Genomic DNA, 21250 nt, shown 5'->3' with positions numbered 1-21250 from the left:
TTAGTTCTAGATGTACGAGTAAGGCACGATATAAAGCCACGTCATAATCTCTCATGAAGGAAGTAGGACAAGAATCATACATGGTACAGTAGAACAAGCAGTCCATCGAGTCAGAAAGTGTGGCACCTATAGTTGAGACTGACGAGATTTTAACAAGAGCGGTTATAACAGCATGCTTTTAATATGGAAACAAATCCTAGAGAATCCAGTGTATCAGAAAAAGGAAGAACTTCTGTTTGTATTAAATCAAAAGATGTATAATTGTTTTTGGATATAGGATTAAGAGTGAATATTCACAATGCCTACACTCAAAAACAAACAAACAAACAAAAAAAATAATCCAGGACTTCATTAAGATCCACAGACCATGTATGAACACTGAACATCTTTAGAAAATGCTCTTCTCTAAAGATCACCCAAAAACGCATGCCACAATTGCCAAAAAACAGAACATGTACATTGGTTGGTTTTTATACCCTTAAAAGATTCTGTCTGTGATAAGTATACACTAAATGTATATATTGTAATGACACTAGAGGAAGCAGATTGTTACTGGCATTAAAGTACAACCATTTCTAGACGGTTTAAATGCCACAGAGTCCCCTGGTTAAAATGTAAAGCTGCACAGCTTGCCTACGTCACCTTTACGATAAAGTTAAACCAGCAAAAGGTCTTATCTGTACTCTACATTTTACTGCCAGGTTTTATTTAGATCAAGTATCGCTGCAGCATTCTGACCAGCCCAGAGTTAGCAGCAAGTGGCAGGAATCATAGAAAACGCAGTTTCTTTTTTGTTTTTTTTTTTTCCTTTTTTTTCTTTTTTCTTCTTTTTTTTTCTTCTTCTTTTTTTTTTTTTTGTTTTTTGTTTCCTTTTTAAACAAAGTGCTTTTCTAAGATATACATACATATAAATAGGTACAAAATAAAGTGTCAACATTAAAAAGCTCAACTATTCCAAAGCTTTAACTTAAAATAATACATAGAAAACACTGAAATGCAAGGGTATGGAATTCACTATAAGATTCAAAGTCTACTTTGAAATGCTAGACCAAAATCATATTCTGGTTTTCAGATAAAGACCTATAAAGTTCTATTTGCCCAGCACTTCTGAGCATTAAAAGGGGCTTTTTTTTTTTTTTTTTCTGATACCTTGTCAGTTTAATTTGTCACAAAAGTTTTTACCTGATTGCAAAAACTGCTCGTAACATTTAGAAACGCCGCCTGGTTCTGGCGGAGCAAAAGGACCTCTCCTATGGCAGCAGTGCGGTAACACCGCGCAGCAGAAAGGAACGACTCCATTCAAATCCTTGCACAGACACGGCCTTATCTTCACAAGAAACATTCTTTGTCGGGGTTTTATGGGCAGTATGCATCTCTGGAATTAAGTGTAACATTGGCAATGCTTACAATAGGAATACATCTGACCCACTGTGTAAAGCAGCAGCCGACTCTCACCTCAGCGTGAGAGCAATAAGAACACCCAAAGTCCACTCTGAGTTTGCAAATCTTAAGCGGATTTACAAAGTTTTGCCTAAATTGCTCTGGGTATTTGTTCAGTCTCGTGAAGGAAAAAACTTTCCGTACAGCTCAGTAGTGGTATTTTGGCCTCCTCCTCCCTTTTGAGTCTTCCAAAATATTTAGATACAAAGTAAGCTGTGTGCACACTCGCCAGCACGTGGCAGAACTGCCACCTTCATCTGTGACCCTCACTGCACTATTACAGACTTTTTTTTTTATAGTACAAGCTCAGATATAAAAATAACCTACATATAAACAAAAAGGAATCACAGTACAAACATAGACAAACTAGAAACGAAGTGGAGAGATTCCCCAAAGGGAGCGGAGAAAAAGCCTTCATGGACTTCGCATTATTTTTTTTCAGCAGCTACATTTGAAAATATTTGGTATTTCTATTTTCAGTAAACAGTGTTCTGTCATTTTAAATAGGGAGAGAAAGAACGGGGAGGAAAAGAGGGTCCATGAAACCAGAGAATGATCTTGCCTTGAGATAAAGGACTTTCATCAAGGGCTAAAGCTTTTTATCGGTACGTTAACACTGACTACAAAGCCAACTCTTATTAGCAGAAGAGCAAATAAGAACTCTGTGTTAATATTTCCCAATCATAGAAACTACTGAATCAACAAGAATAAGTCACATATAAGTTTGAAGAAGCTACTTTTGAAATACCTGTACAAAAATATAAAAGTCTATAAACTTTTCTGTGTGTGTCTCGTTTCGTTTGAAGCCTGTGTTGATCCTTGGAAACATCACATGCATAATAATACATCGACTGGAAAAGTGGCAACTAAGGAATTAGATATCTGTAGCTCTTTTTTTTTTTCCTCTCTTTACATATATACACATTACAATAAAAATAATTTTATTTTGGTTGTTTGTTGGAAGTATACTACAACAAGCTAAATATTTCTTTTAAATTCTCAAAGTTGAAAACTATTTTACCAATAGCTTACTAAAATCCAAATATATTAAAATCTCCTACAGTAAGTGCAGAGAAAAAAGATGTAAAGACTCCGAGACGGCCACCAACTTATCTACCATGGAAGCGAACTACAAGAACAGCAAAATAATATTGTTATGTATGAATGCTCCTTCTGTAGATAATTGGACCCAAACAAAAAAATTCACAGTTCAGTAAGATCCCTAACCCTGACCTTGTCATTTGTTTTTCTTTTTTTTGTGTGTTTTTTTATGTTTTTCATTTGTTTTTACATTCAGTACAGTATCATATAAGCTGTGCAAAACTTTACTTAGACTGGCAGTTTGCCATATCAGTTGCATTTGTCTTTGGTACAAAAATAAACAATCGCATTAATGTGCAAGTATATGTTTTCTTCCGGCCAAAGTACCGAAATAGAGTTTTCTAGAGCCATCTTTTATACAATACATAGACTCTGTGGCATATATCTACATTTTCAACATATTCCTATATACATTCAAAAAATTTTAAGAGCTGGAACAAATACATTAAAACCTATAATCTCACCATCTGTACATCTTGGTTTGTTTTTTTTTTCCCCTCAGGGTTTTCTTCATACAAAACTTTACCAGCTTACACTGATAGCTCTCCCCTCAAAATACAAGGCACAAAGAATATACTTTTTGTTTTTTCTCTTGCTTGCACAGACATTTAAATACTATATTAAGCTCAGAAAAAAAATTAAAGTTTCTATGGCACAGCAGCTCTGAAGCCACGTGTGCTATGTACAAGTGAATGGTAGCAAAGAAAGCTTTACTGTTTGTGAGGAGAACAAAGGAAACCCAATTATTTCAAAACAGCAAACAGGAACAAATAAAAAAAAAACCAACAACAAAAAAACTGAATCGTCAGCTTTAGCAAAAAAAAATGCTTCCTCTTGTTCTGCCTGGAGCACAAACCTGCCACCACGTCTGGCATACGCTAAAATAACTTTAGTAGCAAAAATATGCTTCTACAACAAAAGTGCTAAGTCTGGTCCTAGAACTTAGTTTCCAAAAGAACCCTCATCTCTGTATGCAATCTCAAAGCAGCTTTAGAACTCCCTAATTTATGCTCCAAAAATGCTACGAGGCATTTTATTCCATGCTTTGATTTTTTTTCTTTTTCCTACGCTGTTGTTTAAAAATAATGGAACCTAATTGTAAGTGTTTACATAATGCTAAACTGACATGCAGACCAGAATGCAATTTACAATGAAGTACTTGACAACACAGGAAGAATGTGACCAATGAGAACGGGTGAAGTCACGTCTTAGACTTTTGACATTGGTATTCGTAATCCTACAAGGCCACCTGTGGGGTCTCCTTCTGCAGTCTTCTCTAACACTTGATTCACAAACTCTGATGTCTGTCCAGCTACAGGAAGTCCTGAAAACAAAGGGTAAGAAAATGCACTGTAAGGTTACTATTAATTATATGCATTTTACATTCCTAGAAGTGACACAAGTCCAATGAATGAATGTTATGGTCAGAAACCAACGAAAAGGTTTGGTTACAGCAGTATGAGGAAGCGCTTCCTTTCTCTATTCCAGAAATAGTTTGTGATCTATCATACCACAGATGACGTCTCTTCACATACGGGTGAATACATGAGATATTCTGCTTACCGAGGGTATCTTTAATAAGTATGTTCAACCTTTGTTCCATGTTGACTCCTCTATCATCTTTAGGCATCTGCACTCGATTAACAATTTCTTGTTTAATGGAGTTGATCACAAACAACAAATTATCTGCAAAGAAAAAGACCTCGGTTAGACATGCACCGCATTCGCCCAGGAACAAAAGAGACGCTTAGTTGTCCACACACTGATAACACAGACTTGCCTTAAGAACATAAGAAAAACTAACATGTGAAGAGTTGTATTTACCATATTCTGTGTTGAGACCCCAGAGTTTTACTTTATTGGCTTCATACTGGGCTTTCTTCTTTAGTCTACAAGCCCTATAGCAAGAAGAGTGGAAGAATTAGAACATTTTAACAAATGTTCCAGAATACTAAGAGCATCCGTTTCAGTTAGCCACACCAACTTAGCAACCAATGTTCCCAGACACGTATCTACTCACTCATCTTCACTTCAAGCGCGCTACTACTTGTATTTGCTTACATTGGTGGATTTTACTACTGTAACAATAATTTGCCCCTGCAGCTAAGACAGCTTCCAGTAGCAGTGTATTATTACCTGCTAAGGAACAGGTAAACTACATCTCCACAGTGCCAGCTGCCCCGCTTTTTGATACATGGGTAATAAACCCATCAATAGCGACTGCCACACTGAAGCAGGATCTCGAGACAAAAATTAGCCTTATTCGTCCAACTGCAGTAATGCAATTTTACTCATCCAATGAGTGTTAACTAATACATTACCTGGAAGCCAGCTTGTTCTTTTCTTTTCTTGACCTTGGTCTGGCAGTTAAGGGAAGTTCACTGACTGGCGTCAGGTCACTGATCACCTTATTCAGCTTCCGCAGCTCATTACCAATCTGTAGGAGTTTTTTGGGATTGGGAGTCAAGTCTTCTACATCAGTCCTCCGTGACTTCTTTGCTGCATATTTACCTGTTTTGAATATGCAGAAAATTGGGTGGCAAGTGGCACAATAGGCAGGCAAACCTACAAAAAAACCTTCTTAAATATGTATTATTTTTGGTGCAGTTTAAGTTCCATTGTCAGAAGAGAATGGTCTGGCATAATGTGATCGCTGTGGCCTTTCACAATAGAAAGAGCATTTCCAGACAAACTGCTTTGTACAATTCGTATTATATCCAGATCAGATAAGAGCAAATTCTGCTGGCTGGGCTAGAAATGTACTTGATGTGATAGACAACATGCAAACAACTGTGCTGAAAAATGTACAGGCATTCTGCCCCATCGGTAACTTACTAATTGGTACCTTCAGCCAACATATTCTCTTGGACAGTAAACTTGATTAAATTCCCAAATAATCTTATTCTAAAAGCTCTGCATTAAGAGAAGCTCTAGAGACTGAGTACTGATGACCCACACAAAGGCTGGGCAACCTTCTTTAGATCCATTTGAAGCTATTTAAGAGCTGGTTTCAAGGAGGAAATTTGCTTTCAAGACAAAATCCTTATTAAGTTCTTTTGCTACTGCTGTGTCTTTTCCTAGATTTCTATTAAAAATGCCAGTGGTTACAGATACTTGCACACAAGTGATAATAGACGGACAAAACCTGCTCCATAATCATTTAGCAGAGAGCTGATAATTTAGCACCATTAAAGGGTACTTGCTCCTACAGGTGGCTAGTGAGACAGAGTCCTTAAGTCCTGTTCATCTGTTATTTTACGACAAACACAGGTATAAGGCTTCATAGCAATGAGTAACGATAGAGGCTTTAGGCACTGTTATTTGACTACAAGATAAGGGTGTCAAAATCAAGCACATGAAAAAGAAAGAAGTTTCCTTCACAGAAAAAAAAATCTATAAAATAAATACAAAAATCTGATCATTTATCTGAAGTTCAACTGCAATGTTAAAGATAATTTTCAATTGTAAGGGAATGTAACATTGCAGTCAGGAAAGCTGGATTCATTTTGTTCTTTCAGAGCCACAATCAAATGGAACAAGCCAACCAGAGAGGTCCTGTGACAAGAAAACAAATATTATTCCTATGAGTGGCTTGTTCTCAGTGATGTTAGCTGTGTTTAAAGTAGAGCAAGTTGGTCATCAGAAAGTCATGGGAATAAAACAGTTATTAGACCAACCGGGCTAAGGTCCTGCAAGGGGTATTTGAAATAAATAGGTTATTCACAGAAAAGTAACTGCTGCACTGTATCACGTTGACATGGGTGGGAGGAACAGGGAAGGAAGAACAAAAAAAAAGGGAGCTTCAGGTTATTGCCTGCCTGTCCTTTAGTTCATATTGCAGTTAACCTGGACTTGGCACCTCAGGCCGCTTTAACAAAAGCAAGACTGAAACTGTGGAACAGCCAGGGGCAAGTATCAGTCATGAGACCTATCCCAGATGTTTACAGTACCACACAGAGAAAATTCTGAGCTCCTGGGGTTGCCACTGAAGGCCTTTGGAAGTTACAAGTCTCAATTCATCCACCTCCTCTGGAAGAAACCACACTGAACGTTATTACTGTACGTTCACTGTGCCTTCCCTTGGACACTGCACAGAACTTAGCTAACCAAGCAACAGACTTGCAGTGTTTTAGTGATTTATTTTCAGGGTCAAAACTTGTGACTGGAATCGCAATTCAGGCGGGGCAGTTTGGCTACCGAAGGTGCCAGCGTGACAGACTGTGACTTGTAGCTAGGACTCTATTCTTACCATGGTGCAGACCGTTCTTCTGGTACATGTTACTTGGTAATGTATCTCGGTCCCACTCCGATGGCCGCAGCATCCTTTCCTGCTGGGATGGCATCAGCTGCTCACTGTACTCCCAGAAGTATCTTCGCTTGCCCCTTTTTCGAGAGGTTATTGCAGTCATTTCTTTTAAATCCTCCACAGAATCATTTTCATACCCTAAAAGAATGCATTGCATCGTTCATATAGTGTTTCTAAGACGGTTCTTAGCCTTTTAACCGTGGACCAAGTGTTACACTCTGTTAGAATGAAGGAATGGGGAATGGACCCAGTTCCACAAGAAAAGAACATCTAAATGGAAGGGATTCAAGACACAACCCATTCAATCTTTCCTTCATGTCTTCAGTGGGCCGAAGACAAATGATCCGTGATAAAGCTATACAAGATTTTAGAGATGTATTACAATGCACTTGATATGACAAACTGTTCTTAGAGTACACAGAAGCACTAACGACACTATCACCATAATCATATCATCACTATAACAGACTTCAAATATCACACACACTGATGAAGCTTCAGGAAAACCCAAGCACTGAGTGGACTCTAAGTGCAATTTGCATTGGGCCCATATGCTTCAGCTCTGCACCATCTTTGAGCAGCAGCACAAAGAACGCTTTCTTTATTTTAAAAGCTTTCCTTATTTTAACACAGTCTGTGCAATTAGTCTGTTTGCACTTGAGAAAGCAGTTGAAAGAAGAAAAACAAACTTGCTTGCTTTGGTCTGACTCTCCCTCAGCTCATAACCCAACCACAAATAGCACACAGAAGGATGCAACCACTTCTAAACTTGTTTGATTCTCTGGTTTATTGACAGGACAGAGTTTGAAAGGAAAAATCAAGCAACAAAATATGTCTTATGAAACACTTTTCTTTCTTGTAGAGTCGAAGTGATTATGGTGATTTACATTAAATATAGTTCCAAATACTACACATATTTTCAGTAGTCATTTCCTTTGACCCAAAGGCTGTTTGACATAAATATCCAAACATTCTCCCTTACCTTCCACCTGCAAAATATGTTAAGCAATAAAACTCATTACTTATTATATAGGCAGGTATAAATTCAGCCCAGCTTTGCGATAACGCAAAGTTAAGCCAATCAATGAAAACAAATCTCCTTCAGAGCTGATGCGTACAAATGTAAAATGAGGTTAAAATCAAGACTTCCTGTTTGCTTATTCCAACCATAATTAAATTGGCTATTTGAATTACGTTGACTTGATGCATCCTGCCTTGCAAGACTAACACTGACCTGCTGCCATTTTACAGTTACCAGGAGCAGCTCCGTGCACAACGTCCTGCCATACTCTGTAGCACACAGCACTACAACAAATCTGCTTATCTCTTCCGCACTGCATCCAGCCTCCCTGAATTCTCCTCCTAGCATTGCTACCATCCAGTAACACATTCAGTTCTTTTTCCCACGTCCCTGGAGTTCAATGAACCTACGTATTTCCTCAGAAAACACCAACTCCTGTGCTTTAAGAGTGTATCACGCATTCCCAAAACAAAAAGGATAAACCAAAGCTGTGTATAAAATACGCCTATCAGAAGGTCAGCAAACAAAAAGCTTTTGTCCTGTCATCACTCTAAACTTAGTAACTGACTTTGGTTTCAGTGAAGACATGAAAGGTTAAGTATTCCGGAGATGCCCTTTTTTAGAAGCTTATTCCACAGTATTTACCTCTATTGCAATGGTAAAACATAAGAGTGTGAGTGGCGTAATTAAAGTACCTGGAAACATTACCTGCTGTGGATGCTTTCTGATAATACCACTGTACTCGAGGTGAAAGGTTTCATGGACTTGTGCAAGCCAAGCTCTTTGATTGCTGCAGTGCAACACGTGGTTTTGTTTAGAAGGCGAGAGCTTGTCATCGGGATTTGAACAAACAGCAAGTAGGCAATGTAATTCCACCAGCTGAGAGCCCAACATTTTCATACATCTCTTTCTCAAGATTACCAGCTGTTCTGTGCAACAAGCCTCCGTGGGCTGCAAAGCGCTGCGTGGCACAGCGAGCAGCACGGAGCCTTAATAGCTACTCAGACCTCAGAAAGTAGAGAGCTCAATTCAGAAGAAGGGAGGAAGAGATTTTAAAATGCTAATATATATGTGTTGTGTACATGAAAAAGTAACACAAAGAACACAATACTTAACAGGTTTAACGCCAGCTCGGGAAATCTACTTAGAAAATAATTTAACTGGAGAGTTCTTTATGACAAACAACAGCGTGCTTGAGGGAAGCTGCTGCTTTTAAAAAGGGAGTATTTCAGCTGTTTTTCATTCCCCCCCCCACAGTGTTACACACTGCCAAATGTCTGAATACTTTTAATTCTTATGCTCTACTAAAGAGCATGTATAAAATGTGAATACAATAACACTTTCTACAATTAGGCTAATGCTTGGTTACAGTCCTGTCCCTGTAGATTTTCTTTTCATAAAATGCTGCCACTTTGCTACCTTCTAGTTGAAGGTTAGCTTTCATTTTTGGTGTTAATGCTCCATTTCTACTCGCAGAAGAGAAGAATTCCATGTTCTTTGAAGACTCACTAAATATCACCGTTGGAAACCACCGAGAAATGGTTCTATAACCACAGAAGCACTTAAGTAATTAGGAAACACTTTCACTCAGACTATGATTTTGTGCCAGCTATCAAGAGATACAACCTTAGCACAGCCCACTGAAGCACTAGAAAGCTCTGCACATCCTATCATCAAACCACAAAAAAGGAGATAACAATTGCAGTAGTTGCTCTATGGCTTTTGGCTACAAGCTCAATCTTCTGTATTGCCTATTGTGACTTCTGCTTATGACCACCATTAATGTGGTTTTTTTTTTCCTTCCAGAACAGAAGGGAAAACAAAGGCCTTGTGTAGCTTTCATTAATTATGTTGTGAAAAGCACTTATAAAATCTGTGATGAACGTTCACAATTTAAGTGTTCATCTCTAATTACAAAGCATTCAAAAGCATTCTTTCCCTCTTGGCAGATAAATTCATCGCCCTCGGTATTAACAAACCCCAACATTGCTGGTACCTGGTTCTGAGAAAGTATCGCTGATGTCATCATCTTTATCATCCTCATAATCTTCTTCCTCATCATCGTTTTCAGACAGCTCGTGCTCACTGCCAAATCCTTCATCATGATCCTCATCTTCAATATCTTCCTCATCCTCCTCATCTTCTTCAGGTTCTCCTTTGGCCGACTGTTCGCCCACACTGTCTGTTACAAAAAGAGAATAGTTGTGCTCTTCTTTTTTCTGTGATGAATCTGACACTGACGTGCCGGCAGAAAGACTGCTCTCCCCCACAACAAGTCCTGGAGTTTCCTGGGGTGCTCTGAGGAGCAGTTCTTGAGTCTCTTTAAAAGGCAAAATAGGAGGCGTACAGTGGCTGTGTGGGGTCTCTTTTATTTCCTGTCTCTTTGCTACAGCACCACAGTAACAGGTATTTTCCTTTGCTGCATCCGCATGCGTCTGGGTCAGCACTGGTCTGCTCTGTGGTAAAGGATTGATTTTCACTTTTGCCTTTTTAACATAGTCTTTACATTCAACATGAATGTTCACCTTTTCATTACTGTACACATTGGTCTTCACCATGATTTGTGTACTGGAAGCAGGCTGTGTGGCGGGTTTGCTTGCCTTTTGAACATAGTCCGACAAAGGTGCCTCAGCATGAATGTTCTTGGAGGAACAGACTGGGGCTGCTGCTCTACTTGCAATTTTTTTTCCGGGTAACAGAGAATTTAAAGGGTTTTGTTTTACACTAAAGAGTGAATCAGGATAATAGAGTGAATCTGAAACAGGTTGGGAGTCCTCACTGTTAAGCTGAGCCAGAGTAGGTGTTTTGCTTATCACCTCTTCATCTTGGTATGGGCTTGAAAAGTCATCAAGGCCCAAATAATCCACCTCTTTTGTTCCCCAGATATCACAGCTGGTTAGTTTAGTGTATTTAGTTAAGTCTTCACAGTACGTGTCCCACTGCTCCCACTTGGAGGTGAAAGCAGCTTCTTTGTCCAGGATGTCCGTAAAAGACTCTAAGTTCTCAAGGTCTTTGCAGTCCTCCATTGAAAGCAAGTTGTCTCTGGAGCTTTGCTGGTAGTCCATTTCTCTGTCCTGTGCAACATAACATAAGTTAAAATTAAGATAGAAAAGTAGTATCAAATCATCTCTGTCCTCTACTTAAACTTACGTGCTAAGACTAATTCAAGTGAAGAGTAGGACAGTGATGTGAAGATATCTCAACTTCTGACTAACAACTTTCTTTGAGCGACAAAGTTTCCCTGGTTCAGAAGCAGAACCTTGGGGGGGGGTTGCTAGAAATACAAGTCAAATACACTGGATTCTTTTTCTGCTATTGAATTGGTCATTAGAAACTAGAATAGGACCAATATTCATGTACTTCAAACATGAAAAAAAAATATCACAGGCAACATGTTCTAGTTTCCATTAATCTAGGTCAAACTTTGTTATGTGAATAACAGAAATCACTCAGGTTTACCACCTTTCACTTTCCGTGCAGGAAAAAACAAGTTCTATTGTGAGCAGCTCATGAGTCAACTTTGATTTCGCTTCCCCTGCATCCACAACTTGAGTGAAGTAGCACACAAGTGCTCTTGAAGAAAAGATTGTTTGTAAGGAAGAGTCTTCATCACCACGACGTAACAACAACACAGCACTTGATACTTGTGTACCAAGCCACTCCTGATGGCCAGCTTTAACAAGCAGTTAGGCTCTACCCCAGTCATAGTAAGCAGTAATGAATAACCACCCAGCGTTCCTGAGCAAATACCCCTTTATTACTACGTGAACTAAGGGTGTTAGTCAAGAAGGAAGAATGCGCACACAGAAAATGGACCTACCAGTTCATACATAAAGTCTGGATCTGAACTGCTTGCCAAGAGATCTGTGCTCATCAGAGTCTGTTCTGAAAACACATGGCTCCGAAAGGCGTCCCCAAAAGGAGGGTCCATTCCACTCACACTGGGCTGCAACAGAATTGAAAGAGAATGTTGAAGCATAACCATAAAAAAGCATATTCTTTACTTCAATAAAACACGAGTATTACATATCCAAGTGTCTGAATTTGTGCTATTGGAAGGTGTTAACGCACAGATGAGCATTCTGTTTTGTCAGTTTGAAAATGTTAGGTGTCTTCCAAGATTAGGGATACATCAGCATGTGCAGAAGAGGAGAGTGATTACTGGCAAGACCAGGGAGTACCAGCTTGCAAGGCCTTCACCCTATTAGGAGTCACTGCGTACTAAAGCAGCTGGTCTTAGGAACCATTTGAACTTGTAAAGCTTCTACCTGAGACTGTAACAATAGCAAAGTGTAACTAAATCAAGAGGGTTGTCTCTCCTAAGAACAAAGCAGAATTTTGCAAACAAACACTGTGCAGGATGGCTAGGCAAACAAGTGACACAAAGCAAACTGCTGCTACATTCAATTCCAGACCTCTATTTCTCTTTCAGACAAACTCGCCCTGAGGGTTGGAAAGGGAGAAACACTGCACTGCAGGAAGTCCTTCAGTGTGCTGCTGTGTGAACCACTGCAGAAAGAAAGGGCCCTTCTCCAGGCAGCTGCCCCCATCCAGTAGACAGCACAGCTGATGCTTGAACAAATAGCACCAAGAGCAGCCCCACAGCTTCCACCATATACACCACCAGGACACTAAAAACTATATACTACTCAACCTCTCCTAATTTCTCCCCATTGATGCCAGCCAAATTTGCTCGTATGCTTTTTCCATTCTTTTTTAAATAAGAAAGCAATTTACAGAAGCAAATGCACAGAAGCCAATATGATCACAACGTTCCAGACTTACCTGAGGCATTTCCAAGCCCAGATTCCCCAAATCCAATTCCAAACTTCTTGTTCTATTCACTTGTAGATTTCTTTCCAGCTTTACCTTTGTCTCTGGGAGTTTACACAGTCCATGTAATGAAATATTTCCTTATGGTAACTTCAGTTCACTCTTACGGAGCTCTTCTGTTTGTAGTTTTCTGTGTAGAATAAACAGGGCAAACCCCAAGGAGATGAGTGCTCCATCACCAACAAGACAAGGCTTAAAAAGCTGCCTAAGTAAACTAAAGACAAAGATTCTCTCTGAACAGTGATTATTCCCCATGCTTGAATGTACAATGGTTTTCTCCCTGCCATTTTTCACCTAATGGAAGGGCACAGGTGTGAAAGAACAGAGATTCTCAAAACCCTTTTTGGCTGAGTTACATTACGATGCCTTTTTTCCTCACTACCTACACCATGAACTCCACAGACACATGAAAAGAAAAGCCTGCCTAATTGGAAATAACATCCAGCACACTGCTGGGGACACAGAAGAAATTAACAACCTTTCTGACTAATACAACCGAGCCAATAAAGTCTAAAATCGTCTCAGACATCTCATAAGATTAGATTCAGAACAGGCAGTGATACAGCTCCACTAACAAGACTCCTCCTTTTCTTACAAGTTGAATCCATGCAGCTTCAGATAAGATTCTATCAATCACTCACACAGCAGCATCTAGCGGCAGAGGAATTGCAGCAAGCACAATCACTGTCCACAAGTGTAGGGAAGGAAGAGCCAACTGCCCAACAGAGCAAGTAACAGGAAGTAGAAAAATGTGTTAAGGAAGGAAAGGAAGGACAGGAAGGAAGAGAGAATCCTTGGTATCTAATTAGTATCTAATATAACTGTGCTGGCTTCACAGAGGCTGTTTTCCCATTGCCTTGCTTTCCTGTGATACCCCTACTGCTGTGTAAAGTGCCTTTAAGAAAAAAAACCATCAGAAGGCCACAATCCAAAAGCAGCAGCACCACATTGCAGGTTTTCAGCGTTAACAGTGAAAATACATTTGTTTCTCTGAATAGAATTCTTCGCCAGACATTGCTCCTCAGTCAGTTCAGTGCAATCTGCTCAGGCTATGTTTATCTGCTTACTGTGAAAAGCAAACAGCAAAAGTAAAAGTGTTCCACGCCGCTGAGCTGCCTCCTCCCACCAGCACATGGCAGAGGTTATTCCTGCTCTCAGATACTATCTCAGCTATTTTGTTAAATTCAGCATATATTCTATCAGATACTGTGCAAAGAAACAAAACACAAACCATCTTTACTCATCAAAACACGCTGCTTTTCAAATATCAGAGCACAGGGAAGAAAACAAAAGCTGCAAGTCCAGTCATGCACAAATTACAGCTCTCAATAAAACCGAGCTGCTGCTGCCAAGGCACAGTGCTCCTGCGTAGGGTCCTGTGTCCATTAGCAGCCAGCTCCTTCTGACCCAATCTTCCTTTTGCTCTAAGGCTTCCAGGGAACTCCTTTGACTTATCTTAAAGTGACATTTAAAAGCTAAGCTTGCATCCCAGGGCAACGTGCTTAAACAACCCCATCTTCATCTGCACGGCAAAGGCTACACAGCCACAAAACCAGTCCTTCCTCCACTGTAAATGTGGCATGAATGACAAACACACTTTGCAGCCTGGCCTAATGCTGGAGAAAGGAGCTGCTTTTTAAAACCAATGAACTATTTTCCCATATGCGAGGAAAGAGGTGAGAAAGATACCAGATTTAATACATTAGCAGCATCCTCCTTTCTTTCCATAGAGAGCAGCAGATTGACGTCTTCTCAATAGCACATCAGATGGATGCTCTCTGGTGCCAGCACCAGGTCACAGCCACAACATCTGCATTCATGTGGCAGAACAGCCATCCATTGGGCCACTGCGTGATACATGGGGGAACGAAAGGAGAAGTTTGCTTTGTCATTACCACATACTGCCATGTTTTGGTCAGAACGTGACCCTCCAGAAATCCCACTGTCCTTTATACACAGCTACTAAAAGGGAATTCAACTTAACTGTTACTGACAGCAACCAACAGATGCTGCGAGGAGTCAGGACAAGGGAGATCTGGAGCTGTTTCCAAGCTCTGAAAACAGACATTAAATGTTCAAAATACTTGTTACCCTCCCTGAACTGACCTGGCTACACTGTGTAAGAATGGCATCCCATTCATACAGTGGCTGGAGGTGGTGGAGCCTAGTGCTGGCTCATGGACCTGAGCATGAGAAAGGGCAGGATGCCTTGGGAACACCTGCTTCCATTAAACATTTAGGAACCGAGGGCAGTGATGGAGGCATGCATGTAGACAAAGCTCATACGTGGATAAAACCTCCATTAGTCAAAAAGTAACTCAAAATTGCTGCGTAGAGTCAATAATTCTTTAATCTAAGGCCAAATCCTAGTAAAAATCCTCTGTATTTTTACTTACTGTTTGGAAATGCACATTCAGAACAGCCTAAGAGAGGTCCCACAGTGCCCAGCAAGCCTCAACTTCAAGGCTCTAATGCCAGGCTTATTAGAGGCCATTACTGATGCAGTTGTCTTTAAATCGGCAGACAGCAGGACCTAAACTTGAAGCATGCAGCATCAAGGAGACAGATGGCACTTACAATGCATGTGCCATCTCCCCAGATGAGGGAAACACCCCCAACAACTACAGGCTATCTCCAGAAAAGCCCCTGTAAGAGAAAAACCCAAACCAACACCTTACAGCTTGATGAGTCTGAAACTCCTCCCCAGCCACCTGTATGAATCATCTGTACCGCCGGTATAACCAAAGTTGCTATTTCTGTCTCAATTCAGATGTGCATTTTGCACACTCTGAAAAGCACGCAGAGCGCAGCGATACCATTTGATTGCCTGCACAGTGCCCATTATCACAGCAGCTAAATGCTCGTTGCGAGCACGTTACGCCAACAATTACACTTTCCATGGCAGCAGCTGTGCATCACACAGCGCCGGTTTGTCACAGTTACATGTTTCAGGCAAGTAATAACAACAATAAGAAGCACGTCATGAGAGCCTGTCAGTGCTGGGCTACAGCAAAACTCAGCCAAAGAGAAGGCACACAACCTCTGCCACATATATGAGAGGAACGATTACGTACCAGGCACCTCTTGCTGTGTCGGGATGCTTCAGAAAGAGGAGCACCAGCTTCTCAGCTCATCTTCGAACTTTTTTTTCCTGCCACACTTGCTGCCAATCTGTTTCCTATTACAGAACATACTCTGCTCAGCTCAGCCTTCAAGCACAGAACATATTTTTCTTAGTTTTGTTTCCGTCTAACATTCTTGGGTTGTTTTGTGTTGTGTTTTTTTTTTTGTTCTCCCCCTCCTTATTTCTACATTAATCTTCGGTTGTTAACCAGACTTAAAAGAAAACACAAAACCCAACACATTTCCTTTCCTCCCCACCACAGAACTGCTCAGAGGGGCATTTTGGCTTTTTTTTTGGAGCTTTTTTATGGTAGCAATTGAGTAAAGTCTGTCTGTAGGTCCTGAGCTTCATCCTGCCCCAGCACCATTCCCTGCTGTGTAGTCACTAAAACACAGTGACAGCACCTCACACATTCTGCTTCTTGCCTTTCGTATCCCAAAGGATAAATAACAGCTGCCCAAGACATGTAGATCTTAAGTCTGATAGTGTTGCCTTTTAAAAGAACTGAAGATATAAAGACTGTTTCACTTCTGTTAAAACCTCTTCCCTTCAGGGCCGGAAACTGCTGCTTCCCCGTCTTCATTCCCTTTCCTCTACTGATCTTCCCCTCACATTATGTTTCAGCTCTACATGCCCAGAGCAAACAGGCTTTGGGACCTTGAAGTAACACTGCTATACACAGAACCTCCCCACTCCAACAGCACGCACAGCACTGCAGGTCAAAGAGCTGAATGACCATAAGAACAGCACTGCATTGCTGAGATCACTGCACCCCTCTATGCCGACCCCAGACATCTCATTGCATAGGGGTATTCCAGACCAGCACGACTGCATAAGCAAATAAGCAATGCCAATAACTGATCACAATGCATGAGGTACAAAAGTGATTTAAAAATAAAGCACGTATGCAATTGTATTGAACCTATGTATTTATTAGCAGCTGTGCCCAGAATTGGATGTTCTATTAGAAGCAGTGGCTTTTCTGTACATTCTGGAACAAAGACTGAGAGTTTATTATTACTTTGGGGCCAAGTGTGGGAAATGCACATTACATTAGACAGAACTATAGTGAGTACTTCATTTAAAGAGCCGTTCATAGTTAAAAGATGAAACGAGGAGGGCAAGTCAGAAATCAGACAGCAGCACCATCAGCCAACACAGTCACACACCAATGGAAAGGTTCTAAAACAGGAGGAGGATTCTTTGCTTACCATGACACAGTGAGGGGAGGTATTACTGCAGGGCCTGAATCCTAATAGTTAATATTGCCAGAAACTTTCCGGCTTAATTTTCAAGGTAACACCAACTTTCAAGCACTTCTTTTTAAAGCTTTTATTCTAAATGATCCTTCACTTACGTTTCACAAACCACTTAACACAGAGAGTGAGAGTCACAGGAACCGAAACCAAGGGATAAACTTGTTTATACCACGTTATCAGTCAGACACAAGCTTCTACTTATTCCCGATTGCCGTTAATCCTGAAGGGACTTCCAACCTCTGTGCTCCAAAAAGGGTGGGTTTTTTTGCAGCTCTTGGTATTTAGAAAGCCATAGTGAGATGCTCAGCAGTTCAATGCCCCCACATCAGATCTCTCTCCTCAGCAGGTAACACTCCTAGCAAACACAGAGCAATTATTTTGTTCATGTGAGCTAATGGCCGCAAAGCAGCGTATGGGCTGTGTGAGAGAGCTCTGAAAACAACTATTGCTGAGCATTGATCGCTACAAGAAATCTTTGCTGCTAAACCAATGGTGGTGTTGGGTTGATGGCTGGGCACTGCTTTCAGACACAGGGTTTTGGTGATGCTGTAGGGAGCTACGGGTTGCACACAGTGATCCCTATCGGTCCCTTCCAAGCCAGGACTTTCTATGAGTCTACGGTCTCTTCCATCATCATAGAGTCTATGATTTTACTCTGATTCTAATCTATTTCCTCATTTAAGGTGCAAAAAGTAAATACCCCCAGTTTCTAAGCCCCTTCCCATGACTGCCACTACAGGGACATACGCTGAGCAATAGCTGACATGGGTAAGGGACTCTAGGCCAAAGCGTAACCCTCCTTCTTTGCAACACTTTAAGCTGTTAGAAAGCAAACTCTACCAGAGCCTGCTTCTGTTTTGTCGCTTGATTCCAACAAACTGCTCTGAACCGCCAACATTTCACTGACAGGTTGGCACAGCTCAGTGGGATGGATGGGGAAGCCTAAAAACCAGCACGTGTTTATATTGGAGAGCGACAGATTGAAGTGATGCCGTTCAATGATCTTTGATGTCTGAGCAGCTCTGCAAGGCGCTGCCATGGACGTGGCTATGGGGGGACAGCAGGCACAGCGGCTGGGGATGGCAGCACCAAGTCGTGGGTCGGGAACGAGCCCAGCCAGACTCGTGGGGGAATCACAGCATGACCCGGGTTGGAAGGGACCTCAAGGATCATGTAGTTCCAACCCCCTGCCTGGCAGGGCCACCAAACATACACCTTTACTAGATCAGGTTGCCCAGGGCCCCATCCAACCTGGCCTTGAACACCTCCAAGGACGGGGCATCCACAACCTCACTGGGCAGCCTGTTCCAGGGCCTAACCACTCTCCTAGTGAAGAACTTCCCCCTGACATCCAACCTAAATCTTCCCTCCTTCAACTTAAAACCATTTCCCCGTGTCCTGCTATTGTCAGCACTTTCGAAGAGTTTACTCCCCTCCTGGGTGTAGGTTCCCTTCAGGTACTGAAAGGCTGCAATGAGGTCACCCCGCAACCTTCTCTTCTCCAGGCTGAACAAACCCAACTCCCTCAGCCTGTCCTCATAGGGGAGGTGCTCCAGCCCCTGATCATCTTCCTGTCCCTCCTCTGGACCCTTCCCAAAATCTCCATGTCTTTTTAGTACTGAGGGCTCCACACCTGGACACAGTACTCCACAACCCATGGCTCATAACCGGACCGCAGTGACACCGAATAACACCGGTGGATCCCCCATGATCGGGGCAGCCCCGGGGGCGGAGCGCAGCGCACCTCGCCCCTGACCCACTAACACACCTCCCCGCCAACATGGCCGCCCCACCAGCCGGAGCCGAGCGCAGCCTAACCCGCCCGCCATCTCGCCCCGCCCTCCCCGCACGCTTATTGGCTCGCGCTTCAAACACTCTCGTTCCCATTGGCCGCCGCTCGTGTCACTCACTGGCCCAGCGGCCCTTTCAAGCTCGGTTGAGGCGACATGTAAACAAACCCGGTTCCCCCTCAGCCCCGCTCCTTCAGGCCGCACGTTCCCGCTCCGTCTCCCCTCGGGGCGCCGCCGATCCTTCCCACCCCGGCCTCAGCGCACGGCAGCGCCGCTCCGCGCTCCCTTTGCCCCGCTGCCCTCCGAGGAGCCGGGGCTGCTCACCCCGTGTCTCGCTGCCCTCAGCCCATGAGGCAGAGCCCCGTTCAGGTCGGGCCGCTCCACGATAAACCTCCTCGACACCCCCGTTGGTTACATAAATCCCGCGGCCGAGCAGGGGGGTCCCGCCCCGCCTCCCCCCGCAGCCGGACAACACCGCCCCGAAGTAGCGGAGAGCCGACAGGGCGAGCCGACACGTGAAGGCGGAGGGAAAGCGGCCACCAGCCCAAAGGAACAGCCGGGTCCGGCCGCGAGCAGCGCTCAGAGCCGGGCGGTGAAAACAAGAGCTCACGGCAGGAGCCGATCTGAGCAGCGAGGAAGGTACCGCCGCCCCCCGGCACTCATAGCAGCGCTCCGTTCTATCGCACAGACACTGACAGCCCCGCAGACGGACAACAGGGACACGGGCAGCCCCAGCCGCACCCCCGCAGCCCCGCAGCCTCCACGGCCGGACACAGACACCGGCTCCGCTCCGTGCAGACACACCGACACACCCCTTTCCCCACGTTCCGGACCCCCTGCCCATCTCACAGCCCTTTCCTCCCCCAGCACCGCCCCGTCCGTACCGACACAACGCTGTTCCCCGCAGCATTAGGCCGGGCTGTTGGCGGACACTGCGCTGCCCGGAGCCCTCGGTTCTGCCCTCCCTCCTCCCCGGGGTTCAGCTGCCGGTCGGGGCCGGGTTCTCCGAAGCCTCCTCCCCCGGTCCCGCACTCACCGGGCGCTGTGGGCTCAGCAGGGGGCGCCGCCCCGCTGACTCCGGCTCCTGCCCGGCCCCTCCATGCGGCTTTAGGGTTTGTTTTGTTTATGTCCCTTCCTGACGGGTTCCCGGAAATCGCGTGACTCGCCCCCTCACGTGGGGAGGGAGGAAAAGAGGGGGGGGAAGGTGATAGCAACCAATCTCTGCTCGTTTTTGTGTTGACCAATAGGAAACCATAGGGCTGGGCATACTCAGTCACGTTGTTAGCGCTCATCCGGGCAGGAGGATGAGTGTCCTCAGCCTTTCCATCTATTTCAAGCTCTAGCAAGCTTTCCTCGTGGATATTTTAACATTTCCCATCGTTTTCCGCTGTCACAAAGCAAGAAGCTGTCACAGAGCTTTGATACCTGCGTTGTGCGTCCAACACCGGCCGCAGGATCCGTCTGTTCTCATTTCCTGCAGTCACACAAAGTAAAAAACCCCTCTCAGATGCTGTGTTAATTCCTGGCACACACAGAGCAATGATCACAGAGCAGGACAGGAATAAAGCATTATCTCCTGCCTTATTGAATCATGTACTGGTGGGGATCTGCTCAATATGAAGCATTCGGACGAAGGGACGTTTCTTTATCTGGAAAGCATCTAAATATAAACGCAAGAATGGTCTGTTTGCTTTAATTAGCTCTTAGCATTAGATTTACCAGCAGCAAAACAGCAAAACACAGCCCGGGAATTGATTTGCTTTTCCTTTATCTTCAACAGCGATCGCCTGGAACCTAAAGGTTACAAAGGCAGTGTAACAATAGCACCTCTCATCAATGGCTACTTTGCTTTCGGGTTTGTCTCACCTGACTTTACATCTGACAGCAGATCCATGGACTTAAAGACTCCCTAACAACATCTTGATGTCACAAAGGGATGGAAGGAAGGAGAAATGCTTCAACGTATCTTATCCCCCACCCCACACAATGGAAAGGCACCTCTGTTTCCTTAGGATCACTCTGGTTCCCATTTCCTTAGGGATTCTTTGTCACAGACTACGTGGCACAGTGGAGTACAGCTCATGTTAAAATACAGCTTTCAATACAAGCTAACTAACTTGGGGAACAAATAATCCCCATCCCAGTGCTGACAGCCATCCCACTTACTTCCACTACCAAGTGTTAGTGCTCCTGCAGTGCACGCTGCCTGTTTCTGATTACCACGTGTACTGCCCTTTTGTAAGGATTTCTGAATTTCCTGTACGGTAATGAATACCATCCCAGCAAACAAGTTAATGGCATATTCAGAAGGAAAAAATGCTCCGTCCCTGTGTGTGACAATAAAACAAAGCAAGGCAAAACTGCTGGGTATCTGGA

At 43.2% G+C, this 21250-nt stretch overlaps 1 protein-coding gene across 9 annotated transcripts; it reads right to left on the bottom strand.

Moving 5' to 3' along the window:
- Window positions 1–783: 783 nt before the first annotated feature.
- Window positions 784–20343, bottom strand: CREBRF (CREB3 regulatory factor). 9 transcript variants are annotated; one of them, XM_015876079.3, is made up of 10 exons: window positions 19911–20038; window positions 15776–15879; window positions 12654–12831; window positions 11689–11814; window positions 9865–10942; window positions 6791–6985; window positions 4863–5052; window positions 4366–4439; window positions 4105–4227; window positions 784–3865 (listed from the first exon to the last, which is right to left on the bottom strand). In XM_015876079.3, the coding sequence occupies exons 3-10, from the start codon at window positions 12660–12662 to the stop codon at window positions 3750–3752; spliced, it is 1911 nt and encodes a 636-aa protein (XP_015731565.1). In that variant the 5' UTR covers window positions 12663–12831; window positions 15776–15879; window positions 19911–20038; the 3' UTR covers window positions 784–3749. The 9 variants fall into 9 exon arrangements, 8 of the variants coding, with proteins under 8 accessions (XP_015731565.1, XP_085375322.1, XP_085375324.1 ...); XM_085519196.1 differs by lacking the exon at window positions 19911–20038 and adding an exon at window positions 19759–19876; XR_014935620.1 differs by lacking the exon at window positions 15776–15879 and having other exon boundaries at window positions 4322–4439.
- Window positions 20344–21250: the final 907 nt, after the last annotated feature.

This window comes from Coturnix japonica, chromosome 18, assembly GCF_054131305.1.
Source record: "Coturnix japonica strain WE chromosome 18, WE-NBRP24, whole genome shotgun sequence".
Lineage (NCBI taxonomy): Eukaryota > Metazoa > Chordata > Aves > Galliformes > Phasianidae > Coturnix > Coturnix japonica.
Note: the sequence above shows the minus strand (reverse complement) of the source record. Positions and strands in the feature narration are given on the sequence as shown.

Excerpts from the sequence above, each read along its gene's own strand:
- CREBRF (XM_085519198.1), bottom strand. Across the intron at positions 5,053-6,790 it reads GAAGAACGGTCTGCACCATG|GTAAATATGCAGCAAAGAAG; the intron begins GTAAGAATAGAG and ends TATTCAAAACAG. Across the intron at positions 4,440-4,862 it reads AAGAACAAGCTGGCTTCCAG|GGCTTGTAGACTAAAGAAGA; the intron begins GTAATGTATTAG and ends TTCTTGCTATAG.